Genomic DNA, 20,656 nt, shown 5'->3' on the forward strand with positions numbered 1-20,656 from the left:
TCATGGTGATGCATAGCAACAAGAGGGGAGAGTGTCGTCCACGTACCCTCGTAGACCGTTAAGCGGAAGCATTATGACAACGCGGTTGATGTAGTCGTACGTCTTCATGATCGACCGATCCTCAGTACCGAACGTACGACACCTCCTTGTTCAGCACACGTTCAGCCTGGTGACGTCCCGCGAACTCACGATCCAGTAGAGCTCGGGCAAGAGTTTCGTCAGCACGACGGCGTGGTGACGATGTTGATGAAGCTACCGCAACAGGTCTTTGCCTAAACACCGCTACAGTATTACCGAGGTGGATTATGGTGGAGGGGGCACCGCACACGGCTGGGAGAGATCTTTGCGATCAACTTGTGTGTCTAGAGGTGCCCCCATGCCCCCGTATATAAAGGAGCAAGGGGGACAGGCGGACGGCCAGGAGGAGGCGCGCCAGGGAGGAGTCCTACTCCCACCGGGAGTAGGACTCCCTCCTTTCCAAGTTGGAGTCGGAGAAGGGGGAAGGAGGAGGGAGAGAGGAAGGAAAGGGGGGCGCCGCCCCACCCTTGTCCAATTCGGACTAGAGGGAGAGGGGGCGCGCGGCCTGCCCTGGCCGCCCCTCCTCTTCTCCACTAAGGCCCATCTTGGCCCATTAAACCCCCGGGGGGTTCCGGTAACCCTCGGTACTCCGGTAAAACCCCGATTTCACCCGGAACACTTTCGATATCCAAATATAGGCTTCCAATATATCAATCTTTATGTCTCAACCATTTCGAGACGCCTCGTCATGTCCGTGATCACATCCGGGACTTTAAACTTCCTTCGGTACATCAAAACACATAAAGTCATAATATAACTGTCATCGAACTTTAAGCGTGCGGACCCTACGGGTTCGAGAACTATGTAGACATGACCGAGACATGTCTCCGGTCAATAACCAATAGCAGAACCTGGATGCTCATATTGGTTCCTACATATTCTACAAAGATTTTTATCGGTCAAACCGCACAACAGTATACGTTGTTCTCTTTGTCATCGGTATGTTACTTGACCGAGATTCGATCGTCGGTATCCAATACCTAGTTCAATATCGTTACCGGAAAGTCTCTTTACTCGTTCCGTAATACATCACCCCGTAACTAACTCATTAATTATCATGCTTGCAAGGCTTATAGTGATGTGTATTACTGAGAGGGCCCAGAGATACCTCTCCGACAATCGGAGTGACAAATCCTAATCTTGATCTATGCCAACTCAACAAGTACCATCGGAGACACATGTAGAGCACCTTTATAATCACCCAGTTACGTTGTGACGTTTGGTAGCACACAAAGTGTTCCTCCGGTATTCAGGAGTTGCATAATCTCATAGTCATAAGAACATGTATAAGTCATGAAGAAAGCAATAGCAGTAAACAAACGATCAAGTGCTAAGCTAACAGAATGGGTCAAGTTAATCACATCATTCTCCTAATGATGTGATCCCATTGATCAAATAACAACTCATGTCTATGGTTAGGAAACTTAACCATCTTTGATCAATGAGCTAGTCAAGTAGAGGCATACTAGTGACACTATGTTTGTCTATGTATTCACACATGTATTATGTTTCCGATTAGTACAATTCTAGCATGAATAATAAAAATTCATCATGAAATAAGGAAATAAATAATAACTTTATTATTGCCTCTAGGGCATATTTCCTTCAGTCTCCCACTTGCACTAGAGTCAATAATCTAGATTACACAGTAATGATTTTAACACCCATGGAGCCATGGTGCTGATCATGTTTTGCTCGTGGAAGAGGCTTAGTCAATGGGTCTGCAACATTCAGATCCGTATGTATCTTGCAAATCTCTATGTCTCCCACCTGTACTTGATCCCGAATGGAGTTGAAGCGTCTCATGATGTGCTTGGTTCTCTTGTGAAATCTGGATTCCTTTGCCAAGGCAATTGCACCAGTATTGTCACAAAAGATTTTCATTGGACCCGATGCACTAGGTATTACACCTAGATCGGATATGAACTCCTTCATCCAGACTCCTTCATTCACTGCTTCCGAAGCAGTAATGTACTCCGCTTCACATGTAGATCCTGCCACGACGCTCTGTTTTGAACTGCTCCAACTGACAGCTCCACCGTTTAATATAAACACGTATCCGGTTTGCGATTAGAATCGTCTGGATCAGTGTCAAAGTTTGCATCAACGTAACCATTTACGATGAGCTCTTTGTCACCTCCATAAACGAGAAAAATATCCTTGGTCCTTTTCTGGTACTTCAGGATGTTCTTGACCGCTGTCCAGTGATCCACTCCTGGATTACTTTGATACCTCCCTGCTAGGCTAATAGCAAGGCACACATCAGGTCTGGTACACAGCATTGCATACATGATAGAGCCTATGGCTGAAGCATAGGGAACACTTTTCATTTTCTCTCTATCTTCTGCAATGGTTGGGCATTGAGTCTTACTAAACTTCACACCTTGTAACATAGGCAAGAACCGTTTCTTACCTTGATCCAGTTTGAACTTCTTCAAAACTTTATCAAGGTATGTGCTTTGTGAAAGTCCAATTAAGCGTCTTGTTCTATCTCTATAGATCTTGATGCCCAATATATAAGCAGCTTCACCGAGGTCTTTCATTGAAAAACTTTTATTCAAGTATCCTTTTATGTTGTCCAGAAATTCTATATCATTTCCAATCAACAATATGTCATCCACATATAATATTAGAAACGTTACAGAGCTTCCACTCACTTACTTGTAAATACAGGCTTCTCCAAAAGTCTGTATAAAACCATATGCTTTGATCACACTATCAAAACGTTTATTCCAACTCCGAGATGCTTGCACCAGTCCATAAATGGACCGCTGGAGCTTGCACACTTTGTTAGCTCCCTTTGGATCGATAAAACCTTCAGGTTGCATCATATATAACTCTTCTTCCAGAAATCCATTTAGGAATGCAGTCTTTACATAAATTTGCCAAATTCCATAACCATAAAATGCGGCAATTGCTAACATGATTCAGACGTACTTAAGCATCGCTACGGGTGAGAAGGTCTCATCGTAGTCAACTCCTTGAACTTGTCGAAAACCTTTTGCAACAAGTCGAGCTTTGTAGATAGTAACATTACCGTCAGCGTCTGTCTTCTTCTTGAAGATCCATTTGTTCTCGATGGCTTGTCGATCATCGGGCAAGTCAATCAAAGTCCACACTTTGTTCTCATACATGGATCCCATCTCGGAGTTCATGGCCTCAAGCCATTTTGCGGAATCTGGGCTCATCATCGCTTCTTCATAGTTTGTAGGTTCATCATGGTCAAGTAACCTGACCTCCAGAACTAGATTACTGTACCACTCTGGCGCGGATCTTGCTCTAGTTGACCTACGAGGTTCGGTAGTAACTTGATCTGAAGTTTCATGATCATCATCATTAGCTTCCTCACTAATTGGTGTAGATGTCACAGGAACCGGTTTCTGTGATGAACTACTTTCCAATAAGGGAGCAGGTACAGTTACCTCATCAAGTTCTACTTTCCTCCCACTCACTTCTTTCGAGAGAAACTCCTTCTCTAGAAAGGATCCATTCTTAGTAACGAATATCTTGCCTTTGGATCTGTGATAGAAGCTGTACCCAATAGTTTCCTTTGGATATCCTATGAAGACACATTTCTCCGATTTGGGTTCGAGCTTAACAAGTTGAAGTTTTTTCACATAAGCATCGCAGCCCCAAACTTTAAGAAACGACAACTTTGGTTTCTTGCCAAACCATAGTTCATAAGGTGTCGTCTCAACGGATTTTGATGGTGCCCTATTTAACGTGAATGCAGCCGTCTCTAAAGCATAACCCCAAAATGATAGTGGTAAATCAGTAAGAGACATCATAGATCGCACCATATCTAGTAAAGTACGATTACGACGTTCGGACACACCATTACGCTATGGTGTTCCGGGTGGCATGAGTTGCGAAACTATTCTGCATTGTTTCATATGTAGGCCAAACTCGTAACTCAAATATTCTCCTCCACGATCAGATCATAGAAACTTTATTTTCTTATTATGATGATTTTCCACTTCACTCTGAAATTCTTTGAACTTTTCAAATGTTTCAGACTTATGTTTCATAAAGTAGATATACCCATATCTGCTCAAATCATCTGTGAAGGTGAGAAAATAACGATACCCGCCGCGAGCCTCAATATTCATCGGACCACATACATCAGTATGTATGATTTCCAACAAATCTGTTGCTCGCTCCATAGTTCCGGAGAAAGGCGTTTTAGTCATCTTGCCCATAAGGCATGGTTCGCAAGTACCAAGTGATTCCAAAAGTCCATCAATATGGAGTTTCTTCATGCACTTTATACCAATATGACCCAAACGGCGGTGCCAAAAATAAGTTGCACTATCATTATCAACTCTGCATCTTTTGGCTTTAACATTATGAATATGTGTATCACTACTATCGAGATTCAACAAGAATAGACCACTCTTTAAGGGTGCATCACCATAAAAGATATTACTCATATAAATAGAACAACCATTATTCTCAGATTTAAATGAATAACTGCCTCGCACCAAATAACAATTATTTAGGTCTAAAACTAATCCCAAAGGTAGATGTAGAGGTAGCGTGCCGACGGCGATCACATCGACTTTGGAACCATTTCCCACGCGCATCGTCACCTCGTCCTTAGCCAGTCTTCGATTAATCCGTAGTCCCTGTTTCGAGTTGCAAATATTAGCAACAGAACCAGTATCAAATACCCAGTTGCTACTGTGAGCTCTGGTAAGGTACACATCAATAACATGTATATCACATATACCTTTGTTCACTTTGCCATCCTTCTTATCCGCCAAATACATGGGGCAGTTCCGCTTCCAGTGACCAATCTGTTTGTAGTAGAAGCACTCAGTCTCAGGCTTAGGTCCAGACTTGGGTTTCTTCTCCTGAGCAGCAACTTGTTTGCCGTTCTTCTTGAGGTTCTCCTTCTTCTTCCCTTTGCCCTTTTTCTTGAAACTGGTGGTCTTATTGACCATCAACACTTGATGCTCCTTCTTGATTTCTACCTCCGCAGCCTTTAGCATCGCGAAGAGCTCGGGAATAGTCTTATTCATCCCTTGCATATTATAGTTCATCACGAAGCTTTTGTAGATTGGTGGCAGTGATTGAAGAACTCTGTCAATGACACTATTAACAGGAAGATTAACTCCTAGTTGAGTCAAGTGATTATGATACCCAGACATTTTGAGTATATGCTCACTGACCTAACTATTCTCCTCCATCTTGCAGCTATTGAACTTATTGGAGACTTCATATCTCTCAATCCGGGCATTTGCTTGAAATATTAACTTCAACTCCTAGAACATCTCATATGCTCCATGACGTTCAAAACATCGTTGAAGTCCCGGTTCTAAGCCGTAAAGCATGGCACACTAAACTATCGAGTAGTCATCAGCTTTACTCTGCCAAACGTTCTTAACATTGTCAGCAGCATCTGCAGCAGGCCTGGCACCCAGCGGTGCTTCTAGGACGTAATTCTTCTGTGCAGCAATGAGGATAATACTCAAGTTACGGACCCAGTCCATGTAATTGCTACCATCATCTTTCAACTTTGCTTTCTCAAGGAACGCATTAAAATTCAACGGAACAACAGCACGGGCCATCTATCTACAACAACATAGATAAGCAAAATACTATCAGGTACTAAGTTCGTGATAAATTTAAGTTCAATTAATCATATTACTTAAGAACTCCCACTTAGATAGACATCCCTCTAATCATTTAAGTGATCACGTGATCCATATCAACTAACCCATAATCGATCATCACGTGAAATGGAGTAGTTTTCAATGGTGAACATCACTATGTTGATCATATCTATTATATGATTCACGCTCAACCTTTCGGTCTCAGCGTTCCAAGGCCATGTCTGCATATGCTAGGCTCGTCAAGTTTAACCTGAGTATTCTGCGTGTGCAAAACTGGCTTGCACCCGTTGTAGAAGGACGTAGAGCTTACCACACCCGATCATCACGTGGTGTCTCGGCACGACGAACTTTGGCAACGGTGCATACTCAGGGAGAACACTTTTATCTTGGAATTTAGTGAGAGATCATCTTATAATGCTACCGTCAAACAAAAGCAGAATAAGATGCATAAAGGATAAACATCACATGCAATCAATATAAGTGATATGATATGGCCATCATCATCTTGTGCTTGTGATCTCCATCTCTGAAGCACCGTCATGATCACCATCGTCACCGGCGCGACACCTTGATCTCCATCGTAGCATTGTTGTCGTCTCGCCAACTATTGCTTCTACGACTATCGCTACCACTTAGTGATAAAGTAAAGCAATTACAGGGCGATTGCATTGCATACAATAAAGCGACAACCATATGGCTCCTGCCAGTTGCCGATAACTCCATTACAAAACATGATCATCTCATACAATAAATATAGCATCATGTCTTGACCATATCACATCACAACATGCCCTACAAAAACAAGTTAGACGTCCTCTACTTTGTTGTTGCATGTTTTATGTGGCTGCTACGGGCTGAGCAAGAACCGTTCTTACCTACACATCAAAAGCACAACAATAGTTCGTCAAGTTGGTGCTGTTTTAACCTTCTCAAGGACCGGGCGTAGCCACACTTGGTTTAACTAAAGTTGGAGAAACTGACACCCGCCAGCCACCTGTGTGCAAAGCACGTCGGTAGAACCAGTCTCGCGTAAGCGTACGCGTAATGTCGGTCCGGGCCGCTTCATCCAACAATACAGCTGAACCAAAGTATGACATGCTGGTAAGTAGTATGACTTGTATCGCCCACAACTCACTTGTGTTCTACTTGTGCAAATAACATCAACGCATAAAACCTGTCTCAGATGCCACTGTTGGGGAACGTAGTAATTTCAAAAAAAATCCTACGCACACGCAGGATCATGGTGATGCATAGCAACGAGAGGGGAGAGTGTTGTCCACATACCCTCGTAGACCGTTAAGCGGAAGCTTTATGACAACGCGGTTGATGTAGTCGTACATCTTCATGATCGACCGATCCTCAGTACCGAATGTACGGCACCTCCGCGTTCAGCACACATTCAGCTCGGTGACGTCCCGCGAACTCACGATCTAGTAGAGCTCAAGGAAGAGTTTCGTCAGCACGATGGCGTGGTGACGATGTTGATGAAGCTACCGTAGCAGGGCTTTGCCTAAACACCGCTACAGTATTACCAAGGTGGATTATGGTGGAGGGGGGCACCGCACACGGCTGGGAGAGATCTTTGCGATAAACTTGTGTGTCTAGAGGTGCCCCCCGCACCCGTATATAAAGGAGCAAGGGGGAGAGGCGGCCGGCCAGGAGGAGGCGCGCCAGGGAGGAGTCCTACTCCCTCCTTTCCTAGTTGGAGTAGGATAAGGGGGAAGGAGGAGGGAGAGAGGAAGGAAAGGGGGGCTGTCGGTGTCAAAACCGGTGGATCTCGGGTAGGGGGTCTTGAACTGTGCGTCTACGCTGGATGGTAACAGGAGGCAAGGGACACGATATTTTACCCAGGCGGGCCCTCTTGATGGAGGTAAAACCCTATGTCCTGCTTGATTAATATTGATGATATGGGTGTTACAAGAGTAGATCTACCACGAGATCAGAGAGGCTAAACCCTAGAAGCTAGCCTATGGTATGATTGTATGTTATGGTTGTTGTCCTATGGACTAAAACCCTTCGGTTTATATAGACACCGGAGAGGGTTAGGGTTACACAAGGTCGGTTACAAAGGAGGAGATATCCATATACATATTGCCTAGCTTGCCTTCCACGCCAAGTAGAGTCCCATCCGGACACGAGACGAAGTCTTCAATCTTGTATCTTCACAGTCTAACAGTCCGGCCAATGGAGATAGTCCGGCTGTCTGGAGACCCCCTAATCCAGGACTCCCTCAGTAGCCCCTGAACCAGGCTTCAATGACGATGATTCCGGCGCGCAGTATTGTCTTCGGCATTGCAAGGCGGGTTCCTTCTCCGAATACATCACAAAAGAATTTGAATACGAGGATAGTGTCCGACCCTACAAAATAAGTTCCACATTCCACCGTAGAGAGAATAATTTTTTCGCAGATCTAATTTGCTGGCTTGTTTTGGCAACACGACATTACGTCATGGCCCGGTGATTATTCGAACCGTTTCTTTTAACAAGTCCCGCACATAATGCGAGGCAGTTTTTCGACACGTCTTGTCAAAGCAGAGATTGTGTCCCCTTATTACGGGATTCTCATCAATACGGGCGTGGGTAACCCAACCGCGCCATCAATTGCGGTGCTTGGGGGATAAGCGAGTTTTACCAGGCAAGTGGGGATGCTTAATTTTGTCCGCCCATATAAAGGGATAAGGATTCACCTTTCTATCCACGCCTTCTTCCTCCTCTGCTCATCTGCTCCCGCACACTCGAGCTCTAGCGCCCAAGCTCTCACTTCCATATCAACCTTCTCCAACCATGTCCGGAGTGGGAGGCAAGTGGATGGTCTCCTCCGTCACGGAGGGAGACGTCAAGAAACTAAGGAGAGCCGGATACCTGCCCGACGACATCGTGCACCGGCTCCCAGATGAGGGGCAGCTCATCCCCACCCCCAGGCCCCATGAGAGGGTGGTATTCCTCACCCATTTCCTCCGCGGACTGGGATTCCCTCTCCATCCCTTCGTCCGGGGGCTCATGTTTTATTACAGCCTGGATTTCCATGATCTGGCCCCGAACTTCATCCTCAACATCTCGGTGTTTATCGTCGTGTGCGAGGCCTTCCTCCGCATCAAGCCCCACTTTGACTTATGGCTGAAGACCTTCAATGTCAAGCCGAAGGTAGTGAGCGCCCGCCAGGCGGAGTGCGGAGGCGCCATGGTGGGCAAGATGCCCAACATAATATGGCTCGAGGTCTCCTTTGTGGATACCATAAAGGGGTGGCAATCGGGGTGGTTCTATATCACTGAGCCGCGCCACCCCGCATGGGTAGCGGCTCCCGAGTTCCGATCTGGCATCCCCATGCGGCTCACCTCCTGGAAAGAGAAGGGCCTGTCCTGGGGTAATTCAAAAGAGCTGACCGGACTCCAGACATGTATTCAAAACATGGTAGACAAGAAGCTCAAGCTCGTCAACATAGTCCAGGTTATGCTCATCCGCCGGATACTCCCGTGCCAACAACGGGAGTTCACCTTGTGGGAGTTCAACCCGGCGCAACATCGAACTCTGAACAGGCTCTTCGACACGACTCATGAAGATGCCTGGAGGGTGATGTTCAAGGGCGCCGCGGTCCCTCCCCCCATTACTGAGGATCGCGGATTCAGCGTGAAGTGCCAAGCCAGTGCGGTAAGCTGTTTTACCTTTCACAGGATACTTGTTTTCTATATAGATTGACTCTATGCGGGATCTAAACTCTCGTGCCTTTGACAGGACTGGCAGAAGATGGCCGGACAGATCGACTGTCCAGCTCCTTTGCCCGAAGGCCCCGCAGACGCCCTTCTTGCGAAGATGTTGACTCCGGCCCCTTATAAGGTGCCGGAGAAGACCAAGAAGGCCAAGGGAGCTCGAAAGAGTTCCTGATTCCAGGCGTCGTCGGACTCACCGTCCGATGACTCTGCGGTGCTCTCTTCCCCTGAAGACGAGGAATAGGAAGAAGAAGCTCCCCCACCGACTGGGGGAGACAAGAAAAGGAAGGCCGCCCCAACTAGGGAGGCCGGGGGGTCCAAGAAGGGAAGGACTCTCCTTCCGGACAGCTCCACCGCCGCCGACGAAAGCGAAGACGAGTGGTTGCCCAGGGCCAAGCCCCCGGGGAGGTCGTAAGTATTCGGATACCAACATTACCCATAGGATTCCTTTGTCGCACTTACTTTTCCTAACGTCGAACACAATTGTGCAGGCCGCCCTGAGCCAATATCGAGGTATCATCGGACGGCTCCCTGGGCTCATCGGACATGGATAGCGATCCAGTCCCGACCGCCACCTCCCCTCATCCAGCCGACGACACCGAGGTGTTGTCTCAAGAGGCATCAGATCAAGGGGGACAGTCCCGGAGGCGCCTCAAGGCGACCTTCCGAACTCCGGGAGCCGAGGGGACGGGGTCCCCGAGAGCTTCGAGTTCGGCCCTCAGCAGAACACCGCGCCAGATCCTCCAACGGTTCCGGACTCGGGCAGGCGGTCCCCTTCTAAGAGGGGCAAAACGCCAGTGTCGGTGACCTCTGCCCATCCGGAGGCATCGGACAGCCTGCTGGAAGCGCTTCGCAGCGCTTCCATCAACGAGGAGCACCGCACCATCATGAGTGTGGTGATCCAGAAGGTTCAGTCCGCCAAGAGCGGATTGACTGAAGCCTGTGCCAGCCTTCTAACAGGCTTCGAGGTAAGTGTGTTAAAATGTAGTAGAAGTATTACCACATAGACAGTAGCCCCTGATGCTTTGTTCAGTGTTCACAAAGAAAAGGCAAACAAAGGATCAAATAATATCGCAAGAGTCTAATATAAGTGTGTCAATATGCATATGCAGGCTTCTCTGCTGGCATCCACCGCACTAACTGCGGAGGTCGCCGTACTGAAGCAGGACCTTGATGGGTCCAAGAAAGAGCTCGGCCTTGCCAAGAGGTAGCTCGAGGAGAACGAGGGTGAGTAATACCCCGTCTATAGATATGTATATATATAAGGACGCGATTGCAAAATGACAGGATCATTGTATGTTTTGCCAGGGGCCACGACCGAGGTGGCGACCTTGAAGCAAGCGCTGACCAAGGCCGAAGATACAGCGGCCAAGGAGCGCACCGAGTGAGAGAGGCACGAGGCTCAGGTGGGCAAGGTGCAGCAAGAGCTTCAGGCTCTCATGACGAAGCACGAGGCGTTGGAGCTTGACTTGAAGACGCGAGAGTCTGAGCTTGCCGCGGCCCGTGAGAGCGCGAAGAGTGCCAAGGCCGAGGCCCAGAAGGCCCTTCAGGAGATCGACGTGATGAAGAAGATAGCGGCGGGTAAGGCTTTCTATATGCAAATCAAGCATGTAAAAGTGAATTGCCGATTACTTACCCGAATCCGAAGCTCTTCAGGAGCATTCGCAGATTTGCCCCGCAGTGTGTCCGATGCCGCACAATTTTACCAGGCCGAGGACGGAAGCTCGATGGAGAAGTTGTTCTGGTCTTAGTATGCTGAGGCCGAACATCCGGTGCCAATGAGCGACCAGCTGAAGCAGATGGTCGAGCTACATAAGGCGGTCGATCATGCCATGAAGGGCTTCATAGTCCGGTTGTGGCCTGGCGACGCCCTTCCGAACAGCTTCTTTGGCCTGGTGAAGCGGCTTGTGGATGCCTGCCCACGGCTGGAGGTCGTCAAGCGATCCGTCTGCATTGAAGGTGCACGCCGGGCTTTCGCCCGTGTAAAAATGCAGTGGGTCAAGCTAGGCGCCGTGAAGCTGATCAAGGAGGGGCCGCCGGAGGGCAAGGAGCACCGCCACCCCGAGATGTACTACGAGCGTGTTCTGCCGGGTGCCCGTCTTATCGCGGATGAGTGTTTACAAAATGTAATATTTGAATGGGACTTGCTCGTTTTGTCCTGTATGTATGAAAACTTGTATCGTATTCGCTATGCAATGCTTGTTAGAATTTAAAATATTACCTTCTATTTGGTTGTTTATCCAATCTGAGAGATGGCTAGTCCTCGGCTTCTGCCCCCATGCCACGAGTGCTGGGGTGTTCGGGATAAACCTGAGCACTCTTGTTCCCATGTTTGGGTCCTTCGAGGGAGGTGCTCAGCACAACGAACAAGGCAACCGGACTAATAATGCTTTATCACTCTCACTTAGCCATAGAATTCTATAATTTTAAATTTCAGCGAAGCCCCTGGTATTCGGAAGGCCGAATTCGGGGCGCGATACATGCCTGTAAGCCGGACAGAGCCGGCCCCTCGCCCTAAGCGGCATAAGTCTTTAGGGACTCGAAAAACCTCGCCGAACAGCGACCAGTCTCTCGCCTTATCATGACAGTTAGTTTTAGCTTTCTCTACTGAGGTGCTCAGCCCGGCAGAACCGGGGCACAATCGCAGTAGTTCTCCTAGCGCTACCTTAGCCGATAGAGCGGAACATAAGGTACCAAAACATAGGAGCCGGGTAAACCCAACATTTGACCAAAGACATGATTCGGAGCTGATGCATATAATGCTATAAGTTCGGGGTGCCGCACTTGTGAAAGTGTTCGGACTTTTCACACCGCATTGTGGGGTATGTGAGCCCCTGGTGTTTTGGCCGTACCAGAGTGTACGGTTGCAAGGCGTCATTACTGAACACACACACACACACACACACACACACACACACACACACACACACACACACATATATATATATATATATATATATATATATATATATATATATAACAAGAATGCAATAATAGCTGTAATGTCATGCATTGTTTATTGAAAAATTGCGTTAAAGCAGAGTGATACAGATAGTGTGATAAGCAAAAGAGTAGGACTATGTCCCTTCCAAGGGTGAGCTGAGGAATGATCTAAAATCTTTAATCAACCTGGGAATTCCGTTGTATAACATAGATGTCTGCCTCCTTGGTTGATGTATCATGTGTTCGGCAATAGAGCTGCCGGACCGTGTTTCCAGAGATTAAAGTCCTGAAAGAAAAAAGAAAAATAACCAAACGGGAATCCCCTAGTGCGGTTTAGGCCGCGTTTTGGGGCGTGCCGCAGTTGTGCCCCCCCTCCCCACCTGTGCCCATGGTATTTTTAATGCGTAATTATGTACGCGCGGCACGAATATCGATGTTGAGCAGGGATTGGGGTGGCCGCCGTATTGCTACGAGAGCTCAGATCGCGCCAGGCGGTCTATTTGCCAATTGCCCCGGGCGTGCTTGAAGGTGCCCGGGCTTTGAAACGCCGAACTGGTAGATTGCCTTGAGAGGCTGCTTTGTGCTTCTGCTGCAAGGGCTGCGGTGTGCTCCTCTGTTCGGAGAGAGCGCTTTGTGTTTCCATTGACTGTAATAACTCCGCGAGGTCCTGGCATCTTGAGCTTGAGGTATGCATAATGCGGTATCGCATTGAATCTAGCAAATGCGGTTCGTCCGAGCAGCGCGTGATAACCACTGCGGAACGGGACTATATCGAAGATTAATTCTTCGCTACGGAAGTTATCCGGGGATCTGAAGACCACTTCCAGTGTAATTGAGCCTATGCAATGGGCCTCTACGCCTGGAATGACGCCCGTAAAGGTCGTTTTTGTGGGTTTGATCCTTGAGGGGTCTATACCCATTTTGCGCACTGTGTCCTGATAAAGCAGGTTCAGGCTGTTGCCACCGTCCATAAGGACTCAAGTGAGGTGAAATCTGTTGATGATTGGGTCTAGGACCAGTGCGGCGAATCCGCCATGACGGATACTAGTGGGGTGGTCCCTGCGATCGAAGGTGATCGGACAGGAGGACCAAGGGTTGAACTTTGGGGCGACTGGCTCCAACGCATACACGTCCCTGAGCGCACGCTTCCGCTCCCTCTTGGGGATGTGGGTTCGTGTTCGTCTCCTACATCATCGTCCATACCGTCGATGTCTTCGGAGTCGAAGTCGAGCATGTCGGTTAAATCATCGACAGTGGCTACGAAGTGGGTGGTGGGTGGGCGTCGAATTTCTTCGTCTTCCGCATCCCAATCCTGTTGGCCATAATCCGGCCAGGGCTCTCCTAACAAAGAGAGAGTCCTTAGTGAATTCAGAATGTCGCTGAGGGGCGAGTGCCGAAAGATATCCGCGGTGGTGAATTCCATGATCGGCGCCCAATCGGATTCGATTGGCAGGGGCGCAGACGGTTCGTAGTCCGGGAAAAAGTCCGGCACCCTGGAGTCACGGGCTGCGCAGAGGTTTATGCTGGTGTTTAGCTCGATCGCCGTCGAGACTGCAGCCCCTGAGGTGGTGTCTAGCCACCCATCCTCGATTGGCGCAGTTTGCTCTGAGCTAAGGGTCGGAGCAGATGTGGGCGCGGCCTCTCGGGTACTATTCGGAGGCAGAGCTAGGTCATACCCATGGGCGCACCCGGCTGTGGCTCGAATCCGTCGAAGATCAAGTCTTCGCGGATGTCGGCCGTGTAGTTCAAACTTCCAAATCTGACCTGATGGCCAGGGGCGTAGCTTTCAATCTGCTCCAGATGGCCAAGCGAATTAGCCCGCAGTGCAAAGCCGCCGAATACGAAGATCTATCCGGGGGAAAAGTCTCACCCTAGACCGCATCGCTATCGATGATAATAGGATCCATCAAGCCTAACAGCGACGACACAAAGGAACTCTCAATGAAAGCACCAATGTCGGTGTCAAAACCGGTGGATCTCGGGTAGGGGGTCCCGAACTGTGCATCTAGGCCGGATGGTAACAGGAGGCAAGGGACACGATGTTTTACCCAGGTTCAGGCCCTCTTGATGGAGGTAAAACCCTACGTCCTGCTTGATTAATATTGATGATATGGGTGTTACAAGAGTAGATCTACCACGAGATCACAGAGGCTAAATCCTATAAGCTAGCCTATGGTATGATTGTATGTTATGGTTGTTGTCCTACGGACTAAAACCCTTCGGTTTATATAGACACCAAAGAGGGTTAGGGTTACACAAGGTCGGTTACAAAGGAGGAGATATCCATATACGTATTGCCTAGCTTGCCTTCCATGCCAAGTAGAGTCCCATCCGGACACGAGACGAAGTCTTCAATCTTGTATCTTCATAGTCTAACAGTCCGGCCAATGGAGATAGTCCGGCTGTTCGGAGACCCCCTAATCCAGGACTCCCTCAGGGGCGCCCCTCCCCCCTCCTTGTCCAATTTGGACTAGAGGGAGAGGGGCGCGCGGCCTGCCCTGGCTGCCCCTCCTCTTCTCCACTAAGGCCCATCTTGGCCCATTAAACCCCCGAGGGGGTTTCGGTAACCCCCGGTACTCCGGTAAAATCCCGATTTCACCCGGAACACTTCCGATATCCAAATATAGGCTTCCAATATATCAATCTTTATGTATCTACCATTTCGAGACTCCTCGTCATGTCCATGATCACATCCGGGACTCCGAACTTCCTTCGGTACATCAAAACACATAAACTCATAATATAACCATCATCGAACTTTAAGCGTGCGGACCCTACGGGTTCGAGAACTATGTAGACATGACCGAGACATGTCTCCGGTCAATAACCAATAGCGGAACCTGGACGCTCATATTGGTTCCTACATATTCTACGAAGATCTTTATCGGTCAAACCGCACAACACTATACGTTGTTCTCTTTGTCATCGGTATGTTACTTGCCCAAGATTCGATCGTCGATATCCAATACCTAGTTCAATATCGTTACCGACAAGTCTCTTTACTCGTTCCATAATACATCACCCCGTAACTAACTCATTAGTTATCATGCTTGCAAGGCTTATAGTGATGTGTATTACCGAGAGGGCCCAGAGATACCTCCCCGACAATCAGAGTGACAAATCATAATCTTGATCTATGCCAACTCAACAAGTACCATCGGAGACACTTGTAGAGCACCTTTATAATCACCCAGTTATGTTGTGACGTTTGGTAGCACACAAAGTGTTCCTCCGGTATTCGGGAGTTACATAATCTCATAGTCATAAGAACATGTATAAGTCATGAAGAAAGCAATAGCAATAAACAAACGATCAAGTGCTAAGCTAACGGAATGGGTCAAGTCAATCACATCATTCTCCTAATGATGTGATCTCATTGATCAAATAACAACTCATGTCTATGGTTAGGAAACTTAACCATCTTTGATCAATGAGCTAGTCAAGTAGAGGCATACTAGTGACACTATGTTTGTCTATGTATTCACACATGTATTATGTTTCCAGTTAATACAATTCTAGCATGAATAATAAAAATTTATCATGAAATAAGGAAATAAATAATAACTTTATTATTGCCTCTAGGGCATATTTCCTTCACCATAATCCATCAAATCTTCAGCCAAAACTAGAAAACTTCACAACTCAAAACTCAAAATAGAAAATCTCGTGAGCCCCGTTAGCGAAAGAAAACAAAACACCACTTCAAGGTACTGTAATGAACTCATTCTTTATTTATATTGGTGTTAAACCTGCTGTATTCCAACTTATCTACTCCCTCCGTTCCAAATTACTTGTCTTAGATTTGTCTAGATACGGAGGTATCTAGCACTAAAATGAGTCTAGAATCATCCGTATCTAGACAAATCCAAGACAAGTAATTCAGAACAGAGGGAGTATGGTTTATAAACTCTTTTACTAGCCATAGATTCATCAAAATAAGCAGTCAACACAAGAAAAATAGAATCTGTTAAAAATAGAACAATCTGTAGTAATCTGTAGCTAACGCAAGTTCTGGAACCCCAAAAATTCTAAAATAAATTGCTGGACGTTAGGAATTTATCTACTCCCTCCGTTCTTTGATATAAGGTGTATAGATTTTTGAGGAAAAACCCAAAATATAAGGTGTATTGAGTTGCACCACTCGTATGGATAATTTTTTTGGGGATTCGATTACATTTCCTTATATTAGGCAAGCTTCTTTATTTTCTCATGCCAATTAGTCAGGTGTAATCTTGCCCAAAACTTGTGAAATTTTCCCTCCACATGCGTTCTTCAATTTTCGTGCCAAAAACTATACACCCTATATTTAGGAATGGAGGGAGTATTAATCATCTGCAAAAATAATTAACTAAATAGAACCTTTAAAATAAAAATGGCAGCAATTCTCGTGAGCGCTAAAGTTTCTGTTTTTTACAGCAAGATCAAGAGGACTTTCCCCAAGTCTTCCCAACGGTTCTACTTGGAAAAAACACTAATTAAACACAAAAAACACAACCAAAACAGAGGCTAGATAAATTATTTATTACTAAACAAGAGCAAAAGGCAAGGAATAAAAATAAAATTGGGTTGCCTCCCAACAAGCGCTATCGTTTAACGCCCCTAGCTAGGCATAAAAGCGAAGATAGATCTAGGTATTGCCATAATAATAGGATAGATCACGAAAACTCACTGCATATTCTCTACGTTCAGTAGCAAGTTTTCTTTGAGGCAAGAAAAAGTAATCAAAAGGGCTAAATTTAATGGGACAGAAGTCCCCAAGATCAATTTAGGGAGGTATAGGTTCCTCCTTTGGCCCTTCATATTGCACAACCAATTAATCATTATAAGCGTTCTTTTGACAAAACTTCGTGAGCCTGTACTCGAGAGAATATCCTAGCTCATTATTTCGGATAGCAAAATCATTATTAAGTTCAGAAATTCTATCAACTAGAACACGGGGAGGAACCTTTTTCCTAAGGTTCTCATTAAAAGCAACATAGTCTAGAGATTGAAAACGCATTATTTCCTCTTGATCGAAGAGGATTGCCTCTATGGGAGGACGACCAACATCCACCCTATAGTGCGCAAAGATTTCTTTGGCCTCTCTTAATATAAATCTAAATTCATGAGCCAAAAAGATAGTAGCGGCACACTTAACAGAAGAATGCTCAATATTAGAAAATTCTAGGAAAATTCTTTGTATGCAAGGATGCATGTGCATAAATTGCCTTTCAAGTTCAACTACAAGCATGGCGATAGCGTCCGCAAGACTACTAGTTCTATGAAGAATAGAACTGCCCATAGAAGGCAAAGCACCGGCACAAGTAAAGAAATCTTGGATAACTCCCTTCCCGGTAATATTACTGCTACCAATCCGAAACTTTTTAGTGTGTAAAATAGTAGGATTTTCAAGAGGGTCATCAATAGCATCAAAATTTTCCATATTATTATCCTTATCAACGATAACCTCCCCAGTTTCAGACATGATGGCAACAAATTGCAAAAAGAACGAGCACCCAGAAGGCAGGGAGAAACAAGAGGCGAACGGAAAGAGAGGGAGAGAGGAGAAGAGGGCGAATAAAACGGCAAGGGTGAAGTGGGGGAGAGGAAAATGAGAGGCAAATGGAAAATAATGTAATGCGAGGGATAAGAGTTTGTGATGGGTACTTGGTATGTCTTGACTTGACTTGACTTGGCGCGAATCTCCCCGGCAACGGCGCTAGAAATCCTTCTTGCTACCTCTTGAGCACTGCGTTGGTTTTCCCTTGAAGAGGAAAAGGTGATGCAGTAAAGTAGCGTAAGTATTTCCCTTAGTTTTTGAGAACCAAGGTATCAATCCAGTAGGAGGCCACACACGAGTCCCTCCCACCTACACAAACAAATAAACTCCTCGCAACCAACGCGATAAAGGGGTTGTCAATCCCTTCACGGTCACTTACGAGAGAGAGATCTGATAGATATGATAAGATAATATTTGTGGTATTTTTATGATAAAGAGAAATAAAGACGCAAGTAAAATAAATGGCAAAGGAAATAACTAAGTATTGGAAGATTAATATGATGGAAAATAGACCCGGGGGCCATAGGTTTCACTAGTGGCTTCTCTCGAGAGCATAAGTATTACGGTGGGTAAACGAATTACTGTCGAGCAATTGATAGAATTGATCATAGTTATGAGAATATCTAGGTATGATCATGTACATAGGCATCACGTCCGAGACAAGTAGACCGAAACCATTCTGCATCTACTACTATTACTCCACATGTCGACCGCTATCCAGCATGCATCTAGAGTATTAAGTTCAAGAGAACAGAGTAATGCTTTAAGGAAGATGACATGATGTAGAGGGATAAACTCATGCAATATGATATAAACCCCATCTTTTTATCCTCGATGGCAACAATACAATACGTATCGGTTCCCTTTCTGTCACTGGGATCGAACACCGCAAGATTGAACCCAAAGCTAAGCATTTCTCCCATTGCAAGAAAGATCAAACTAGTAGGCCAAACAAAACTGATAATTCGAAGAGACTTGCAAAGATAAACCAATCATATATAAAATAATTCAGAGGAAAATCAAATATTGTTCATAGATAATCTGGATCGTAAACCCACAATTCATCGGATCTCGCCAAACACACCGCAAAATAAGATTACATCGAATAGACCTCTAGGAAAATCGAGGAGAACTTTGTATTGAGATCCAAAGAGAGAGAAGAAGCCATCTAGCTAATAACTATGGACCCGAAGGTCTAAAGTAAACTACTCACACATCACCAGAGAGGCCATGGAGTTGATGTAGAGGCCCTCCGTGATCAATGCCCCCTCCGGTGGAGCTTCGGAAAAGGCCCCAAGATGGGATCTCTCGAGTACAGAAGGTTGCGGCGGTGGAATTAGGTTTTCTGGTGCTCCTGGATGTTTGGGGGGTACGTGGATATATATATAGGAGGAAGAAGTACGTCGGTGGAGCAATGGAGGGCCCACGAGAGTGGAGGGCGCGCCCAGGGGGTAGGCACGCCCCCTGCCTCGTGCCTTCTTCCCTTGTTTCTTGACAGCCACTCCAAGTCTCCTGGATCATGTTTGTTCAGAAAATCACGTTCCCGAAGGTTTCATTCCGTTTGGACTCCGTTTGATATTCCTTTTCTTCGAAACCCTAAAATAGGCAAAAAAAACAATTTGGGTTGGGCCTCTGGTTAGTAGGTTAGTCCCGAAAATGATATAGAAGTGTAAAACAAAGCACATTAACATTCAAAATAGATAATATAATAGCATGGAGCAATCAAAAATTATAGATACGTTGGAGACGTATCAACCACGTCGTGGAAGAGCCCATGTGGGGTGACCTCCAGCGGAACAGGACGGAGCGCATGCAGCGGCAGGGCTACGGGTTGTGCGTCCGCAAGACCACGGAGATCAAGTGGCACCTCTGGTATTTGTCCTTCCATTTCACAGAGGAGAAGGCGAGGCCGGTCGTCATGCCGGAGCAGCTGTTCACAATGGTGGAGGGCAAGCTCCACGGGGCCACCCTGTGCCTTGCCATGAGCCCAGGTGAGTGGACGGTCATCGGCGCGCTACAGCAGGTGGACACAAGGTTCGTCTACGACCTCAAGGATGCCAAACTGTCCTTTGTGTCAGAGCCGTGCTCTCAGGACACCGCCGGTGTGGATTAAACTGAAGTGAATGAACCGGCAGCAGTGCTTCCCATGGACGTTCGACATGGGTAGCCAATTGTTGCTTGTAAACTCCATTGAATAAAAGGGAAACGCTCAGAATTCAGAATCCACCATTACTCTCCCGCGTCTTCGGCCTCGTGCATGCGGCAGGCTTCATGTGTCCTCTCGCCTTCTTCCTTGTCTCTCTTCCTCGTCCGAATGAACGATTTTCCCGTTCCTCCCTAAGAAATGGTGATGCTCCTCGTAATTGAGTCATGGTGCCATTTCCAACGGCCAGCGGTGCCGGAACACCATCCCGCTGCTTTGGGATGGCGAGGCGCTTCTACAGTAACCAGCCGACATCCGCTCCCATGTGGATGGCTTCTATAGATCTCTCTTCTCGGCCACCCCAAGAAGGCGATTTGCTCTTGCTCCAGACTTTTGGCCCGTTCACCAGCGCATCTTGCCAGCTGAGAACGAGGCTCTTACGGCCCCTTTTTCGGAGGAGGAGGTCTGGTTAGCCATTAAGGGTATGAACTCGGCTTCCACCCCGGGCCCGGATGGCCTTCCGGTGAAGTTCTTCCAGACTTTCTAGAATGTTATTAAGCAGGAGGTGATGGCACTATTCGAGGAGTTCTTTGTGGGCGCCATCGACCTCACCCGCCTGAACTATGGAATC

The 20,656-nt window shown here is 46.7% G+C and overlaps 1 protein-coding gene across 1 annotated transcript in view; it reads left to right on the forward strand.

Moving 5' to 3' along the window:
• LOC119283617 (aspartyl protease family protein 2-like) overlaps positions 1–19,995 on the forward strand; it is a 55,147-nt gene extending 35,152 nt beyond the window's left edge. Inside the window, exon 3 of the mRNA XM_037563087.1 lies at positions 19,637–19,995. Within this exon, the coding sequence (XP_037418984.1) occupies positions 19,637–19,995 (359 nt within the window). The remainder of the gene's footprint in view (positions 1–19,636) is intronic.
• Positions 19,996–20,656: the final 661 nt, after the last annotated feature.

The sequence above is a fragment of the Triticum dicoccoides genome, chromosome 4A, assembly GCF_002162155.2.
Source record: "Triticum dicoccoides isolate Atlit2015 ecotype Zavitan chromosome 4A, WEW_v2.0, whole genome shotgun sequence".
In the NCBI taxonomy this organism is placed as follows: Eukaryota; Viridiplantae; Streptophyta; class Magnoliopsida; order Poales; family Poaceae; genus Triticum; species Triticum dicoccoides.